Source organism: Nerophis ophidion, linkage group LG22 (assembly GCF_033978795.1).
Source record: "Nerophis ophidion isolate RoL-2023_Sa linkage group LG22, RoL_Noph_v1.0, whole genome shotgun sequence".
Taxonomy (NCBI): Eukaryota; Metazoa; Chordata; class Actinopteri; order Syngnathiformes; family Syngnathidae; genus Nerophis; species Nerophis ophidion.
Window position 1 is genome coordinate 21,797,574 of NC_084632.1, and position 16,005 is coordinate 21,813,578.

The 16,005-nt window shown below is 37.4% G+C and overlaps 1 protein-coding gene across 1 annotated transcript in view; it reads left to right on the forward strand.

Annotated features, from left to right (window-relative positions):
• Positions 1-15,723, forward strand: part of nek7 (NIMA-related kinase 7) — a 132,036-nt gene extending 116,313 nt beyond the window's left edge. The window contains exons 9-10 of the mRNA XM_061883495.1: positions 8,269-8,382; positions 15,122-15,723. Coding sequence (XP_061739479.1) covers positions 8,269-8,382; positions 15,122-15,232 — 225 coding nt within the window. The 3' untranslated portion in view covers positions 15,233-15,723. The remainder of the gene's footprint in view (positions 1-8,268; positions 8,383-15,121) is intronic.
• The last annotated feature ends 282 nt before the right edge of the window (positions 15,724-16,005 follow it).

Below are 16,005 nucleotides of genomic sequence, written 5' to 3' on the forward strand. Positions count from 1 at the left end.
TCCTCCCTCCTGCTGTATTCCCTCTGTGTGCCTCCCTTTTCCTCACTTAACCTTCAGGCATAAGGAATTCACAGAGACATCGAAACTTGATCCCTTTGGTACTCATTGATTTCACTCTGAACATGGTACAGGCTGAGGATTGTGTTGGTTCGCGTGTACCCTTATGTGAAACGACTCCATTTGAAAGAGCCTGTATTTTTTCTTATTCACATTCTTGTGCCTTTAGGTTAGGTTGCGTCCAAAGAATCGGTCAATACCTGATCATTGTATCTGCGTCCATCTTCATCTTCCATTCTGTTTGATCCCTTTCTCCTTGTGTCCAACCTCATTACATCCTTTGACCCCGCCATGTGCCCCCGGCCAAACCCCCTTTTCTGTTGTAACGGCAGTCGTCAAGGTTGTCTCCCAGGGCGACTGAGCAGGTACGGAGGTTGAGTTTGATCAACACTAGTTGATAAATCTCACATCTCACAATATTTTATTTTTTCCAGCAAATATTCCTCCAGAAATTCATTTTAGACATACACATGCATGATTTCTACTTGTGTGTTGTGGTAGCCATTCATCCTTCTTTGCGGTCTCGTTACATCTCCTTTTCTGCATTGATGCTGGTTCTTTCAAAGCTGGCAGAAGACTCTGTTGATTTTTGTGGACTTCATGTACAATATATGACACATGGGTCTAATTTATCCTTATACACAGCATGTATGGGATTTTGATATACAGTGGTGCCTCTGTTTTTGTTTTTTTAATCTGTTCTAAAATGTTAGCCGTAGACTGAATTGTAAGAAAACTGAATACATGTTTCCCATAAGCAATAATGCAAATCCAATCAATTTGTTCCACACACCCAAATAGATTACAACAGAACACATTTTATAGAGAAAAATATAGTTTTCAATGCATATAAATGGTAAATAGGGTTGTACTTGTATAGCGCTTTTCTACCTTTTTGAGGAACTCAAAGGGCTTTGACACTATTCACACACACATTCACACACTGATGGTGGGAGCTGCCATGCAAGGTGTTAACTATAACCCATCAGGAGCAAGGGTGAAGTGTCTTGCTCAAGGACACAATGGACGTGACCAGGATGGTAGAAGGTGAATATTATACCAGTAACCCTCAGATTGCTGGAACAGCCACCCTCCCAACTTTGCCACGCCATCCCCCAATTATAATTATAGTCCCCCATATTATAATTATAGTTTTCAATGCATGTATTATAGTTAGAATTATAGTTTTCAACATATACACGAATAACCAATGAATTGGATAAATGATAAACATTTAACAACACTTTTACATTTAGTAAGTCTCTTGCTTGGCAAAGACGGAAAATGTGTGGAGTGGGAGGAGAGGAGGAGAGGAGAGAGCCACACGTATTCAAATGATTTTTTCAAATTCAATAGTATTTCTTGCCTTCTTTATCAAAAGTGCTTTCACTTGCAACCCTGTTTGACTCGGCTTATGGCGCGTTCCATTTACCACAGAAGTTGGAAGTCGGAGCTGGGAATGACATCACAGCCGAGTTATGAGCGTTCCAGTTACCAAGTTGTAAATCAAGATGGCTACATCTGCGAATGCTATTCTTTTGATTGCCTCTTCTAAATATAAACAACTTATGGACAATATGTGTTCCTTCTGCAACTTTCAAACAAGAGGAAACACAAACATTCCATTGTTAGCGCTGTATATGAAAAAAGGTAAATCACACTAGAGTAATAACACACTATAGATATATACTTCCAACAATAAATTGTATATGGCTGATTTAGTGTGACAAAAACGAGCCAGAATAGCTAATTGTGTCCGATACTACAAAAGCTTCTATTTTTTATAAGCAGAACAGCCATTTTTAAAAGTAAACTCAGAGGGTGGTGGTGACTCTACAATTTTCCAAATAGGAAATAGGATTTTTGGGGCGTTCCAGTAGAAAGGTTTGACTAGGAACTCATAAATTCCGACCTTAGTACAATTGAAACGCGCCATTATGTTGCCAACTCAAAGGCTGTTTATAAGCTCATTTGCTTAACATTCAAAAGTTAGGATAGGATGTGATGGACTTTATTCATTTCACAATGGGGAAATTATGTGGTTGCAGTGCAGGTACAAAATTCCACAAAAAATAAGGTAAAAATATGTACACTGTGAGTTTGAACCCCTTAACATGACAAAACCAAGCATATGAAAACCAACGTACCACTTCACTGTTTTCAATGAAACCTACCCTTTTGTGAATGGCACTGTATCTATTTTTTACAGTCAAACACATTTGTTTTAATAACAGTACACACTACAAACTCTCCCAAAACATATTTAACACATAATACACCAATCTTTCAAGACATTTTGTGAAAACGAAATATGCTACCTCTAATTATTCAGTCAGCTCCTCGGATACCCCCTTACTTAAGCCTTTGTTATGAATGTGTCAAAGTTGGTAAATTATGGCTCCACTGGGATTAGGTGTATTTTTAATGATTGTCCTTAGAAACTCTGACTTCTTACCTTGATGAATATGTCATCATAAACCAACATGAAAGACCAATGTGTTCATAAAAAACTCATGCTTTCTTTAATTGGACTTTGTGTGATTGTGTGTGAGAAAGAGAGGAAATGGATGTAGTATATTCAAATACATAGATGTGTAATGTACATTTTGCCTTCATACATTTATAAGGTTCTAGGTTTGTGTCTTTGGAATTGAGTAAATTATTTCTAGATTTTACTTGGCTGCAGAAATAAATGAGTTAAATATGGGGTGGATTAATGGGAAAGCTCTAAAGCACAGATTTCGGAAGATGCAGGAAAGACAAAATAGCATAATCAGCGTGTTTCTTAAACTCGAAAGTAATTTGGGGACCTTTTTGTAGGAGGCGGGAAAACTGTCTTTACTTTCTTTGACAATGGAGAGCAAAACATGGGCTCCTAAGAAAGAGCAGAGAAAATGTATTTGTGTGCGCGTGTGTGCATGTGCTACGATGTGTGTGTTCTACCACCACAAACTCACATCCCTTAGACAGCAGGCATGCGTATGCATTGACTCTCTCGAATATCAATGAACCACGCAGTCTCTTCCTCTTCCTCCACCACACACACACACACGCACACCAGGGCCTCAGAGGTCAGACAGTGAGTCAATCATCTAACTCGTTGCAATGACACAGAAAAAAATGAGTATGTTTATGTGTTTGTGTGGCATGCATCTTTGTGCATGTGTGCACGCGCGCTGAGCGCAGGGGGCCGGCAGCTGTCAGAGGCTAGGAGCAGCAGACACTAATGAAGCAGATGAATAGTGCAAAAACTCCCAAATAAAAACAGGACAGTTGACATTTTTCATCTGTCAAAAGCAGAAGATGCATGAAAATACGTTGGGGTCTTGTTTAACCCTTTGCCTCCTGGTGTCTATCGCTGGCTGTTTTTTCTTCTTTTATTCCATCCTCCACCCATGCTTCGGGTTCCATCTGCCTCTATTTTTGTCTTACTTACTTTGAAGTGTATATTTTTGGTAAACATTCGCCAGCCCTCACAGACAAACAGGCACTGAATCAAAAGGCAGACACGGTTCACATTCAGAGAGTAAAAATGGCCTTTTCTTAGTCATTGATTTGAACTTTTACAGCAAGAAGTCAGCATGTTCATTCCTCAGAAAAAAGTGATTAGTTAAAATGAAAATGGAAGCCATCCTTTGACATTTGCATTAAATGTCTCGCACTTTACCACACTACTAATTTACATGTATATCTAATCCCGAGAGATTAGTTCAAATTTCAATTTGTAGGTTAATAAAGGTCAGTCATTAAGTGTTCATGCTTATTCAATAAAGTATGTAAGTATTGTGTAAATGAGAGAAAAATAATAGGCAAGTTCAAGAAGATATATAGATAGTACTTTATTAATTCCTACAGGAGAGTTCCCTCAGGAAAATTAAAAAAAGAAGAAGGGACACACAAAATGTCACGGGTGATATTATTTCGGAATTACGCTGTTTTGCAGGCTGCTGAATTTTCACGGCTATATCTGTCGTTGATGTTTGTCCAGTTTCAATTTAAAATGTCAAAAACATATTTTTCTTAAGATGGTCAATTCAAGTAACGTAGCAAAGAGCAAACAGACATTTTAAACTTGTTGCAACAGTAAACACAGACTATAAAAACAGAAACAACACTAATAGTGAATAATTGCACAAAAAATAAGGCTAATGTTTACAATACCTAAATACTTAAACAAATAAAACAGTACTACTAGAAGAAAAAAAAATAACAATACTATTTGTTGAAGTAATGCAAAATCAAAGTACTAAATAAATGTGCAAAAACAAATTCAAGAGCAAATGCCGCATTGACATATTCCAAACTGCTTGTCTGTTGTAATTCCAGTAATGATATACTGTGTGTATCTTTAGTTCACATCGTTGCATGTTTTTTTAGGAAATAGTGACTGTCCCTGTACAATACAGTTGTCATGGTAACACTCACTCCATCACCCTGCCGCCATCTTGCATTGATGTCAAGTAATTACACTGTAGTGTATACTTAAAAAAAATAATTTGAAGATTTTTAATCACAACTTTTTAAATTATTGCCAACTTGTGACTTGTTTTCTAGGGCAAAAACCCAATTTTTTTCGAGAGACAAAATTTACAAAATTAATTGAGACATTGTGGGGTCTCTAATGTGTATAGTTCTACTATAATTAATCATATGAAAATGCCTGTGCCATACCATTTATCCAAGCATTGTCAACATTAAGGGCTTGGAAGTCTGTGTTTGTTTACCACTGCTTAACCCTTACTACATGCATATATGAACAAAAGTGGAAAAAGTCAGTAATCACATAGTTTGCTATTATTAGGACACACATCTACACATCAGTAATAGTCTCCTTCTCCTTCCCATGCTGTTACCATCCACATCTGCTTTCCCCCCCTTCGTGCTTAGAGCACCTGGGCTCCAGGGGATGCAGTTTTGTCATTGCTCCAAGTGGAAACGTCTTGCATTCCCGCAACTTACCTCTGCTGCCTTTTTCCTTGCTGCTTTCTCTTTCAACTCAAACTTATCCATGTCTCACAGTGCCATAGATTGGACAGGCAACTCTTTTTCTCATGTTTTCCTTGCAGTGACATTACCAAAAACTTTAAACGGCATACATTTTACTGTAAATAAATGCATAACCAGCCATCTGCAACGATATAACTGTGCTCATAATCCCGGAAGTCTAGAGGAAAAGAACACCGTCCCAACCAGTTGTATGTTCTAAAACCCCATAGCAATTCTTACATTAAGCCTTGTGTACCCCTAGTGTCTCAAACGGGCATTACATGTGTTACATATGTTATATGATTTTTCACCTTGAAAGTCAGTGGTCTGCAATTTTGCCAGGGAGTTTTTTGCAAGTTTTTATGTATTTATTTTTCAATTAAATTACATTGTGTTTTTGATTGCAACATTGCTACAATAAGATCTGAAGATAAAGTATGCACACTTTCTTTAAAGTACACTTTCGGTTCCATTGACTCCCATTATAACTGCTATTTTTAATTTTTGTAGACTGTAATCCTGGTATATAACAATGCTTTTTCCATGACAATCAAATTTATCTAATTCTTGCAGATTGCAAAGCAAAAAAAAATGTTTTGGTGTACTTGTGCCCCTTGTCAGATGTCGCATGAAACCATGAGCCCATTTTTAGGAGCTTTGATCAGAGTGTGGTTATATATATATATATATATATATATATATATATATATATATATATATATATATATATATATATATATATATATATATATATATATATATATACACATATTTATATATACACATATTTATACAGTACAGGCCAAAAGTTTGGCCACACCTTCTCCTTATTCAATGAGTTTTCTTTATTTTAATGACTATTTACATTGTAGATTGTCACTGAAGGCTAAAAAACTATGCATCACATCAACCTACGCATCTTCAAAATAGCCACCCTTTGCTTCGATTACTGCTTTGCACACTCTTGGCATTCTCTCGATGAGCTTTAGGCACACCTGTGAAGTGAAAACCATTTCAGGTGACTACCTTTTGAAGCTAATCGAGAGAATGCCAAGAGTGTGCAAAAAAGTAATCAGAGCAAAGGGTGGCTATTGTAAAGAAACTAGAATATAAAACATGTTTTTAGTTATTTCACCTTTTTTTTGTTAAGTACCATATTTTCCGGCTTATAAGGCGCACCTTCAATGAATGGCCTATTTTAAAACTTTGTTCAGAAATAAGGCGCACCTCATTATAAGGTGCATAGAATAGATGCTACAGTAGAGGCTGGGGTTACGTTATGCATCTTTTAGATGGAGCTGCGCTAAAGGGAATGTCAACAAAACAGTCAGATAGGTCAGTCAAACTTTATTAATAATTACAAACCAACGTTCTGCCTACTCCGATCACTCCCAAAATGAATGAACAGCTGTTTTATTATTTTCCCCGATTCAATAAACACGTAAAAAACAGTCTGATACTTTTACGGTAAATCAAACGTCAGTGCAATCACAATATAGTAACACTCGAAATAGTGCAAAGCAATAATATATCAATAACTCAGCGTTGCTCAAACGATAATGTCACACAACACAACACACAAAATAAACATGTAAAGCTCACTTTATTAAGTTATTTATCATCCACAAATATTTTTTTTCAGTGTTTGAATCAAACAGTTGGGCGAATACGGCATCCAACATAGTCGAAGTCGTCCTTAAACGAGTCAATGTCACTGCTGTTAATGTTAAATTCTCTGGATGCTGCTCTGTTCCCGTGTTCTACTGTATAACTCATCGCCTTGAGTTTAAACTCTGCGTCGTAAGCGTGTCTCTCAATAGGAGCCATTTTGGGGTCTTTACATAAAACACACAGAAACGGCACGCTTCCCGCAGTCATATATCCCAGCATGCACCGCGCGCTTCTTCTTCTACGAGGGAAAATTAAGTCAGCGGCTGCTTACCGTAGAGGAAGCGCTCTTCTTCTTCTACGGGGGAAAATGAAGTCGGTGGCTGCTTACAGTAGTTGCGAGACCTGTTGTGGCTCAATATTGGTCCATATATAAGGCGCACTGTCAGCTTTTGACAAAATGTCAGGTATTTAGGTGCGCCTTCTAGTGCAGAAAATACTTGTCCAGGGTGGAAACCGCCTTCTGCCCATGTGCAGGTTGATATAGGCTCCAGCACCCCCGCGACCCCAAAAGGGACAAGCCGTAAAAAAATGGACGGATGGATGGAGAAGTGTGCGTGTGTGTGTGCGTGTGTGTGTGTGTGTGTGTGTGTGTGTGTGTGTGTGTGTGTGTGTGTGTGTGTGTGTGTGTGTGTGTGTGTGTGTGTGTGTGTGTGTGTGTGTATGTACCGCATTTTTCGGAGTATAAGTCGCTCCGGAGTATTAGTCGCACCTGCCGAAAATGCATAATAAAGAACGAAAAAAAACATATTTAGGTCGCACTGGAGTCTAAGTCACATTTTTGGGGGAAATTTATTTGATAAAACCCAACACCAAGAATAGACATTTGAAAGGCAATTTAAAATAAATAAAGAATAGTGAACAACAGGCTGAATGAGTGTACGTGATATGAGGCATAAATAACCAACTGAGAACGTGCCTGGTATGTTAACGTAACATATTATGGTAAGAGTCATCCAAATAACTATAACATATAGAACATGCTATACGTTTACCAAACAATCTGTCACTCCCGATTGCTAAATCCCATGAAAAATGTTGTACGTCTAGTCTCTTACGTAAATGAGCTAAATAATATTATTTGATATTTTACGGTAATGTGTTAATATTTTCACACATAAGTCGCTCCAGAGTATAAGTCGCACCCCCAGCCAAACTATGGAAAAAAACTGCGACTTATAGTCCGAAATATACGGTATATGTATGTATATGTGTGTGTGTCTGTGTGTGTATATATATATATATATATATATATATATATATATATATATATATATATATATATATATATATATATATATATATATATATATATATATATATATATATATATATATATATATATATATATATATATGTGTGTGTGTGTGTGTGTGTGAAGGAAGGATATATGTATGTATGTATACACAACTATATATATATATATATATATATGATATGGTCATTTATAGCTATGGTGAAAAAGCTGGCCTAGACCTACTATAGAGTGTATTCCGTTAAAAATCTGGTCTCCTCAAATCTTTTTATGTCCTGAGACAGTTTCTTCTTGTCTTTCAGATGGCAGCCCTACAGAGTCCATTTTATGGGGATAAGATGAACCTATACTCCCTTTGTAAGAAGATAGAACAGTGCGACTATCCTCCTCTTCCCTCAGATCACTACTCAGAGGAAGTAAGTAATGTCATGTATCACTTACGTTTAGTAATATGTAGTTAGTACATGCTCAGGTATGTCTCTTTTTAAATCTTTCAGTGGGTATTGAAATTTTCAGTGAACATTTAAAATGCTTTTTTAAATGCCACATCGTTTATTTAAAAAAACAAAAACCTAAATGTATATTGACCTTTTTAACATGTCTGAAATTCATCCAACTTTTTGAACACAGTTTGATATTTCCCTGTAATATCATTACTCTATGATCAAAAGGCCCGGCCATGATTTTTAACCCTTTGAAAATTAAATCCTGCATATCAAAAGCATCTGGCTGTGCTACAGAGCAGGGTGAAACTAAATGAGCTTGAGTGTCATGTTTCCCTAACTAAATGTTAAATTATCTACCGTAATTCAGCAAAGCCTCATTCGTGCACATGTAATGCAGTCAGGCTGTGGTGATTGCCGGTGACGTGTGTGTGCGTGCGTGTGTGTATACGCTGCGTTTCGCATTTGTGTGCTGGCTCTGCCTGTGTATTTTTCTTGAGAAAACATGTTTTATTTTTCTCAAATCTACATGGAAGTATACAGACATTTCTTTGGATATTACATCATGATTATTGCATTGAAAAATATTTTCATGTAAAACTGCTAAACCTCGTTTCAAATTTAGATGTTCGATAATAACTGGATCTGTTGAACGATAAATTAAAAAAACATACAAATTAATCACACTTAGGGCTGCAACGTTTAATTTATTAATTCGATTAAGTGAAAAATATTTGATTTGCTTATAGTTTTGCTTCGATTGCTCTTTTAATAAGTGTACATAATAATAATAATAATAAATCCAAAATGCACGGAGTACCCGGAACTTTAAATACGTAGATATAGTTTCCATACAGCTGCTACAAAGAAAGTACACACGAGTGGTGGTGTGTGCATGTGGTTATTTGTGTGCCGGCATACAGCGAATAGTTAACTTTTTAAAAGTTTTTTTATTAAAGCACACATGTTAAAAGGGCAACCTCAATATTGATGATGCCCATTCATTAGAAAAGAAGAATGATGGTTATAACAAGCAGAAAAGTATTTGTTTATTTTAACTATTTCCCCTATAATACACATTTAAGCTATAGTGTTTTGTCCAATTACTTGATTAATTGAAAAATATAACTGATAGATTACTCTTAACTAAAATGATTGATAGTTGCAGCCCTAATTACACTTTTTAATGTTTATTAACCACGATTAATTGGAATTATTTGCTAGTATAATTTCAAATAACTAAAAAAAAAAAAATACCCCAAATTGTTAAACACAAGGTCAATTTCCTACATAAACATTTTTTTAAAGATTTCCTTTTTTTGCACAACATTTGTTGCTCAAAACACGGTAACTGTTTTATCATAAAGTCCTGTTGGGGTTTATTTTGAAGCAAAATTTGCTAGTGAGGACGGCTAAGCGATATGGACCAAAGCTGATATCGTGGTATTTTTAGTCCGAACACCGGTATACGGTATATACCGGTATGTCTAAAAAAAACTAAAACATGCAAATTGCTTAAGGTTGCCTCAGTGTTTCATGGCTAGATAACCTGTGTTGAGTACTCAAATTATTCTTGTTGTAAGTAGTATTCTTTTTATTCTTATACAGTAATTAATTTGTTGTTACTATGTCAAAGCAGTTTTGTTCATTAACGTTAGGTTTATAACTTCACACTTGTGCGCGGGCTAGATGGAGCTTCTACTCGCTCGCTGCGGTGAAAGCTGCTAGCTGTTAAATTAAGAACTACTTTTCAGCCACCCAGCCGCTACTCTACAGTAGCTTGATCTGCACAGGCTATGGGGAGGGGTACTTTTAAACCGAGGTCTAGATAAATATTTAACACACCAAGCGAGCAGCAGAGAGGCGCGGTCATTAGCTTTCGTGCTAAGTCGCTAGCAGAAGTTATCAACATAAACTGCTTAGACTGGCGATAAAGTCGCTCCAAGGAGAGATGTAGGTTCTAAAGAAAATTGGTATATGTGTAAATAAAGCTGTAGTCACTCACCAATCGCCAAATGCAGTCACTGTCCAAAGCATTTTATAACTCAGAAATGGAGAAGTAGGCACCACCCCGCCATATTTATATATTAAAAAAAAAAAAAAAAATTTGATATATGTCACAGTGCGTCTTCAGAGAAGCCTAAACATGCAGCGATGAGCTGAACAGGAATGCCCTGTGCTTCGCAAGTCAGGCGCAGAGAAGATCAAACAGCCGTAACAAAAGCACTTAAAAAAAAATACGGTATAGTCTCAAATATACCGCTTTCTAAACTATATCGGTATTAACCATAGTACCGGTATATCGCCCAGCCCTACCAACTTTGCACCCTCTTCACTCATCTTCGTACTGGCGCATGCATAGACCTGATCGCTGACCGTATAACTATTCCCGTCTTTTGGGTAAAGGAGCATGTATGGTCAAAAAAGATCATGGGATTAATTTGCGTTTATTTATGATTAATCGCATGCCTTAACTTTGACAGCCCGATTGAGACCATAAAGTTGCACAACAATGAATAATGAGCATGGGTTTTGTATCTAAAATTTTTCCTGAATGTTAAATCTAACTTCTTTCCAATGTCTCCTCTCACTGACCGCTTTGCCACACTTAAGACTGACTTTGTAAGCAGCAGGAAACCTCAAGCCTCGCTCTGTTTGAAGGCTGAAAAAAATCCCCCTATTAACGCAAAAAGCATACTTCGTTTGCTCTTTGCAGACTGCTAAAAGCTGCCTGCATTGAATACGCCAATGTTGAAATTCTGTGAAAGTTATTGTCACTTGCAAATATGCCACGTTGAAAAGAATGTGCTTTAGGAATTTAGGAAATTTAGTTAAAAACACACTAATATGCATTGAAGAAAAAAGCTCATGGCCATTAGCTGCGTTTAAATGGCCACTTCTCCACTTTACTACCATGGTGTTTGCATGCAAGAGTCCACTGTGGGTTGTTTAAAGTTGCTGCACTAACTCCTGCAGAGTGCTTTTCAATGCACTTTGGTGTTTACTTCATTAGGTTGACAAGGGCTAATTGCGCTGTGTTTCATGTCTTTGCATGTGTGCTTTTTTTATGTGCACGAGCGCGTATTTGTTACAGTAACTCTCTTTTCGCACACACCCACCGTTCGGAGCTGGAGCGTGCCCCACATGTCACCCCCATCCTGGGGAAAGGGAGACAAAGCGATAGAGTGAACGAATGATGGAGCTCGAGACAGGCTGATGGAGAGATGGAGATGAGGGGGGGTGCCTACAGCACCTGTCTGGATGTAAACAATGCTCCTGAAGGATCGGCAGCAAACTGTCAGCTGCTCATCTTTGTTGTGTCATTTAACCATCTCCGTCTATGCTTTTCCACCGCCTCCCTTCAGCAGCACCCGCTCCCCCATCCACCCGCCACCTGACACTTTTCACCGCTTCCCCCTCAACCCCACTCGCCATGCAAAGAAGCGCATGAATATTTTACATATCTGCATCTTTTCTAAACCCCACCCAAATCTCCATTCGGCGGTGCTAATTCTCAGACAGTCTGAATTTACATCTTTCTCACACCCAGGCACCCACATACGCACACAGCGGCTGACGCGAACTAGTCCGAGCTGCTGCCGTGCAACAGCAGCCAGGAAGTTGGCAGACAGTTACCATAGCGACCTCACATAGATGTTTTTTTTTCCTCCCTCTGCATCCTTTATTCTTCTTTTTTTAATGATGGTGGTGGCTGTTCCGCATGTGAGCCTGTCTATCTGCTCCAATCAGCCGCTTTGCTTGGCTTAGTGTGTGAGTGCTGGCATGGAATGGCAGCCGCGTGCGTGTGTGTGTGTGTGTGTGTGTAAGTATGTATGTGTGTGTTGGGGGGGATAAATGTCTTTGTAGACTTAAGTTAAATTAGGGTTGCGTGATATAGATGATATACGACATAAATTTGGCAGACAAAAGACAGCTTTTAATACTATCGTCATATCGTGATAATTAGATTGACCGATATGTTTTTTTAGGGAAGATACAGATTAGTAGTAGTAGTCAAGGAAGCCGATAACCGATATTTGGAGCCAATAGCCATTTGAAGTAAAAGTTATTTAAACCTGAATAGAATACGTCAGTGAACTGCTGCACAAGGCTTTAAGTTGTTTTTTTAGCATTATTTTTGAGGAAATGTTGGACCACTAGTGACATAATGTTTAATGGGGCACTAATGAATAGAACAGAATAGAATAGAAAGTACTTTATTGATCCCTGGGGGAAATTCAGCACCACAGTTCGCTCACAATAAACAATAATAATAATAAATAATAGATGACATATATTATATATATATTATATAATATATGAATAATATAAATATATTCTACATATATTCTACATTTAAGTGCAGTCAAGGAACATATGCATTATACAGTCTGATGGCTGTCGGTATGAAGGACCTCCTGTGTCGTTCCGTGTTACATTTTGGGAGTCTGAGCCTTCCACTGAACGTGCTCATTCTCTCCGCAAGGTCCGAGTGTAGTGGGTGGGAGGTGTTGTCTATAATGGCTAGTACTAGTGCTAATGCTGTGGTTAATTCAGAGCCAAACAACATCAGAGGATTTCACAAACATCTTTATTAAGTGTGTCTAATGCTGCGGGTCATAGGAACATCAACATTTACATTTCAAAAGGGAAATCTCCTGGGAAAATTGGTAAAAATATTTGATTTTTCTGTATCACAATAACTCGCCATATACTTAATTTATACACTTTAACAGCGATCCATGGATATCATATATTGTTAGGGTTTCTCGACATATTGCGGTGATTTAAGCAATTTTAGGCTCCTTTAAGTAGCTTATGATAAGTACCGTATTTTTTGGACTGTAAGTCGCTCCGGAGTATAAGTCGCACCTGCCGAAAATGCATAATAAAGAAGGAGAAAAACATATATAAGTCGTACTGGAGTATAAGTCGCATTTTTTGGGGAAATTTATTTGATAAAACCCAACACCAAGAATAGACATTTGAAAGGCAATTTAAAATAAATAAAGAATGGTGAACAACAGGCTGAATAAGTGTACATTATATGAAGCATAAATAACCAACTGAGAACGTGCCTGGTATGTTAACGTAACATATTATGGTAAGAGTCATTCAAATAAGTATAACATATAGAACATGCGTTTGTGTATACGTTTACCAAACAATCTGTCACTCCTAATCGCTAAATCCGATGAAATTTTATATGTCTAATCCCTTAGGTGAATGAGCTAATTAATATTATTTGATATTTTACAGTAATGTGTTAATAATTTCACACATAAGTCGCTCCTGAATATAAGTCGCACCCCCGGCCAAACTATGAAAAAAAACTGCGACTTATAGTCCGAAAAATACGGTAGCTAGATATTTTTTTCAAGCGGGCTTATATAATTTCTTCCTGAATGCAAGCACTGAAGTGAAAAAAATGGCAACTCTTCACAAGCACGACAAAAGGGCTGGTGCTTGATCAGTGTTTGTAACTGGCTACTTGACTAATTATTAATTTGTTTAAACACTAAATACTGGTCTCATCACATGTGTATGTATTGTATCTGCTGAATTAGATCCATTGTAGTTGTTTTGAAGAAAAAAAAGATACCGATATACATCAAAATGCCAAATATCGACACAAATAGTCCGTCTATCACTAGTGATAATGCATGTTGATGACACTTTGGAGCTGTGTCCCGTTAATTTGACAGCGACGAGCGAACGAAGGCGTTCTCAATGCAAGATAGCATCCTCGCTAGCAAGCTTGTGGCTAATGTGCCTCCACAGTGCAGCTTCTAAATCACTAATCTCCGTCTACGTGGCAGCAAATTAAAGGTGTTTCTCACCGGTTGATTATCATTGGAGGACAAGTAACTGTGAAACATGCTACACTCCACGCCGTAGGAGGATACAAAAAAGTGTGTCAAACTGCTAAGCGAGAGCTCTTGAATGTACGCAGGTGTGGTCAGATCAATAATAATGTGGACAGTAATTATACTAACTATAGAACCAGTATATGGCCGACACTACAATCGATATTTTTTATTACCGTATCACAAAATCATTTTTGTTATATTTTACAAACTCAGAAAACAAGAGCCAATAGTAGTCTTGGCTTTAGTTTAGTTATTTGGCATTATGGACTCTATGTAATAAAAGGAAAACATTTCAATATGAATTGACATTGGCAAATTTCAGTTATGACCAAAAATGTATTAATTTAATGATCCGAAAATGATCCTTTGTATAAACTGGCCAATTTGGCCACAGAAAACTAAATTTGTAATATCACCCAAAACTAAGGTAAAGTATTAAAACCAAATAAGAGTGTGTTTATTGTATTTTAACAGAAGTCTAGATAGAAACATGTTACATCAGAAAACAACCAGATATTAACAGTAAATTAACAAGTAGATTATTAATAATTTTGAGAAAATTAATACAACTAAAAATGATGCATTGTGTAACCAGCAGCTAAATTGTGAGCCTTTGCAACCGAATATTTTGTTGTTTCAGGAGGCTGCTATATACAGTATATTGCCAAATAGGCCAAATATCGGCCAGTCCTACCAACAAGCGATTAGTGTGCTCAGTCTAGTTACATTTTGTTTACTTAGCGCCTTAAAAGATGGTTTATTCTCCAGAACTGCACAATTAACTCATTGTATTTCCCTTGTATCCCCTTTTAAACCCAACCCCCTCTTATCCCTCTCATCAGCTGAGGAACTTGGTAGATATGTGCATCAACCCCGACCCAGAGAAGAGGCCGGACATCACCTACGTGTACGACATCGCCAAACACATGCAGAACCAGACGCAGGGCAGCTAAGCCTGGAACTGCACAAACTATAGCTTGTACAACTCATCCCTCCTCAATTTCCATGCTGGACGTGTACACATCTATTCGCTTTTATGCAATTACTTAGTCCAGAGCTCATTGAAATAAGCGGGACAGCATTTCTAACATGGTTTTTTTGGAGGTCTAAACGTGAGTGGCAGCCTAAATCCTTTCGGCTCGAGGTAAATATTGCGCTCAAATGATATCCCTGTCCCCCAGAACTCTTCAATTTTTTATTTTTCTAACCGCGCGCACACATGAAATGGCATGACATTTAGTATACTTTTTGTATTTTTTCATGTCACGTCCCTAAATGTTTACATGTAATTCTGTCAAGCAGGTAATATATACTCCAGTAACACAATGGTCATGATGAACTCTGTGAATAATGAAAGTAAATCAGAGGTTAAAAAAAGAGTGTAAAGTTTATTTGCATGATGATGGCACACCTGAGAGAGGTTATAAAAGTGATTTAATTGGAAGTGTTATGTTGCACTTTTTACCATGGTACTAGAGGCTCGGCAGGGGGATCATGTCATGAAAAGTTGGTTCAGAGGATGCAGGACTAGAGAAGTGCCGGAAGGAGTGCCTGGGCAAATGTCTTCACAACACATCAAACGTGTGTCATTTTGACACCCATGCATTGTTTTTGAAAAGTCAGCTTGTCTTACTTTTGACAGCCTTGAAGGAGTAGTGGAAACGATTATGTATATAGCAGTTTGCTGTTTACTATTGTTTAAAACAAAATAATAAAAAAAAGAAAC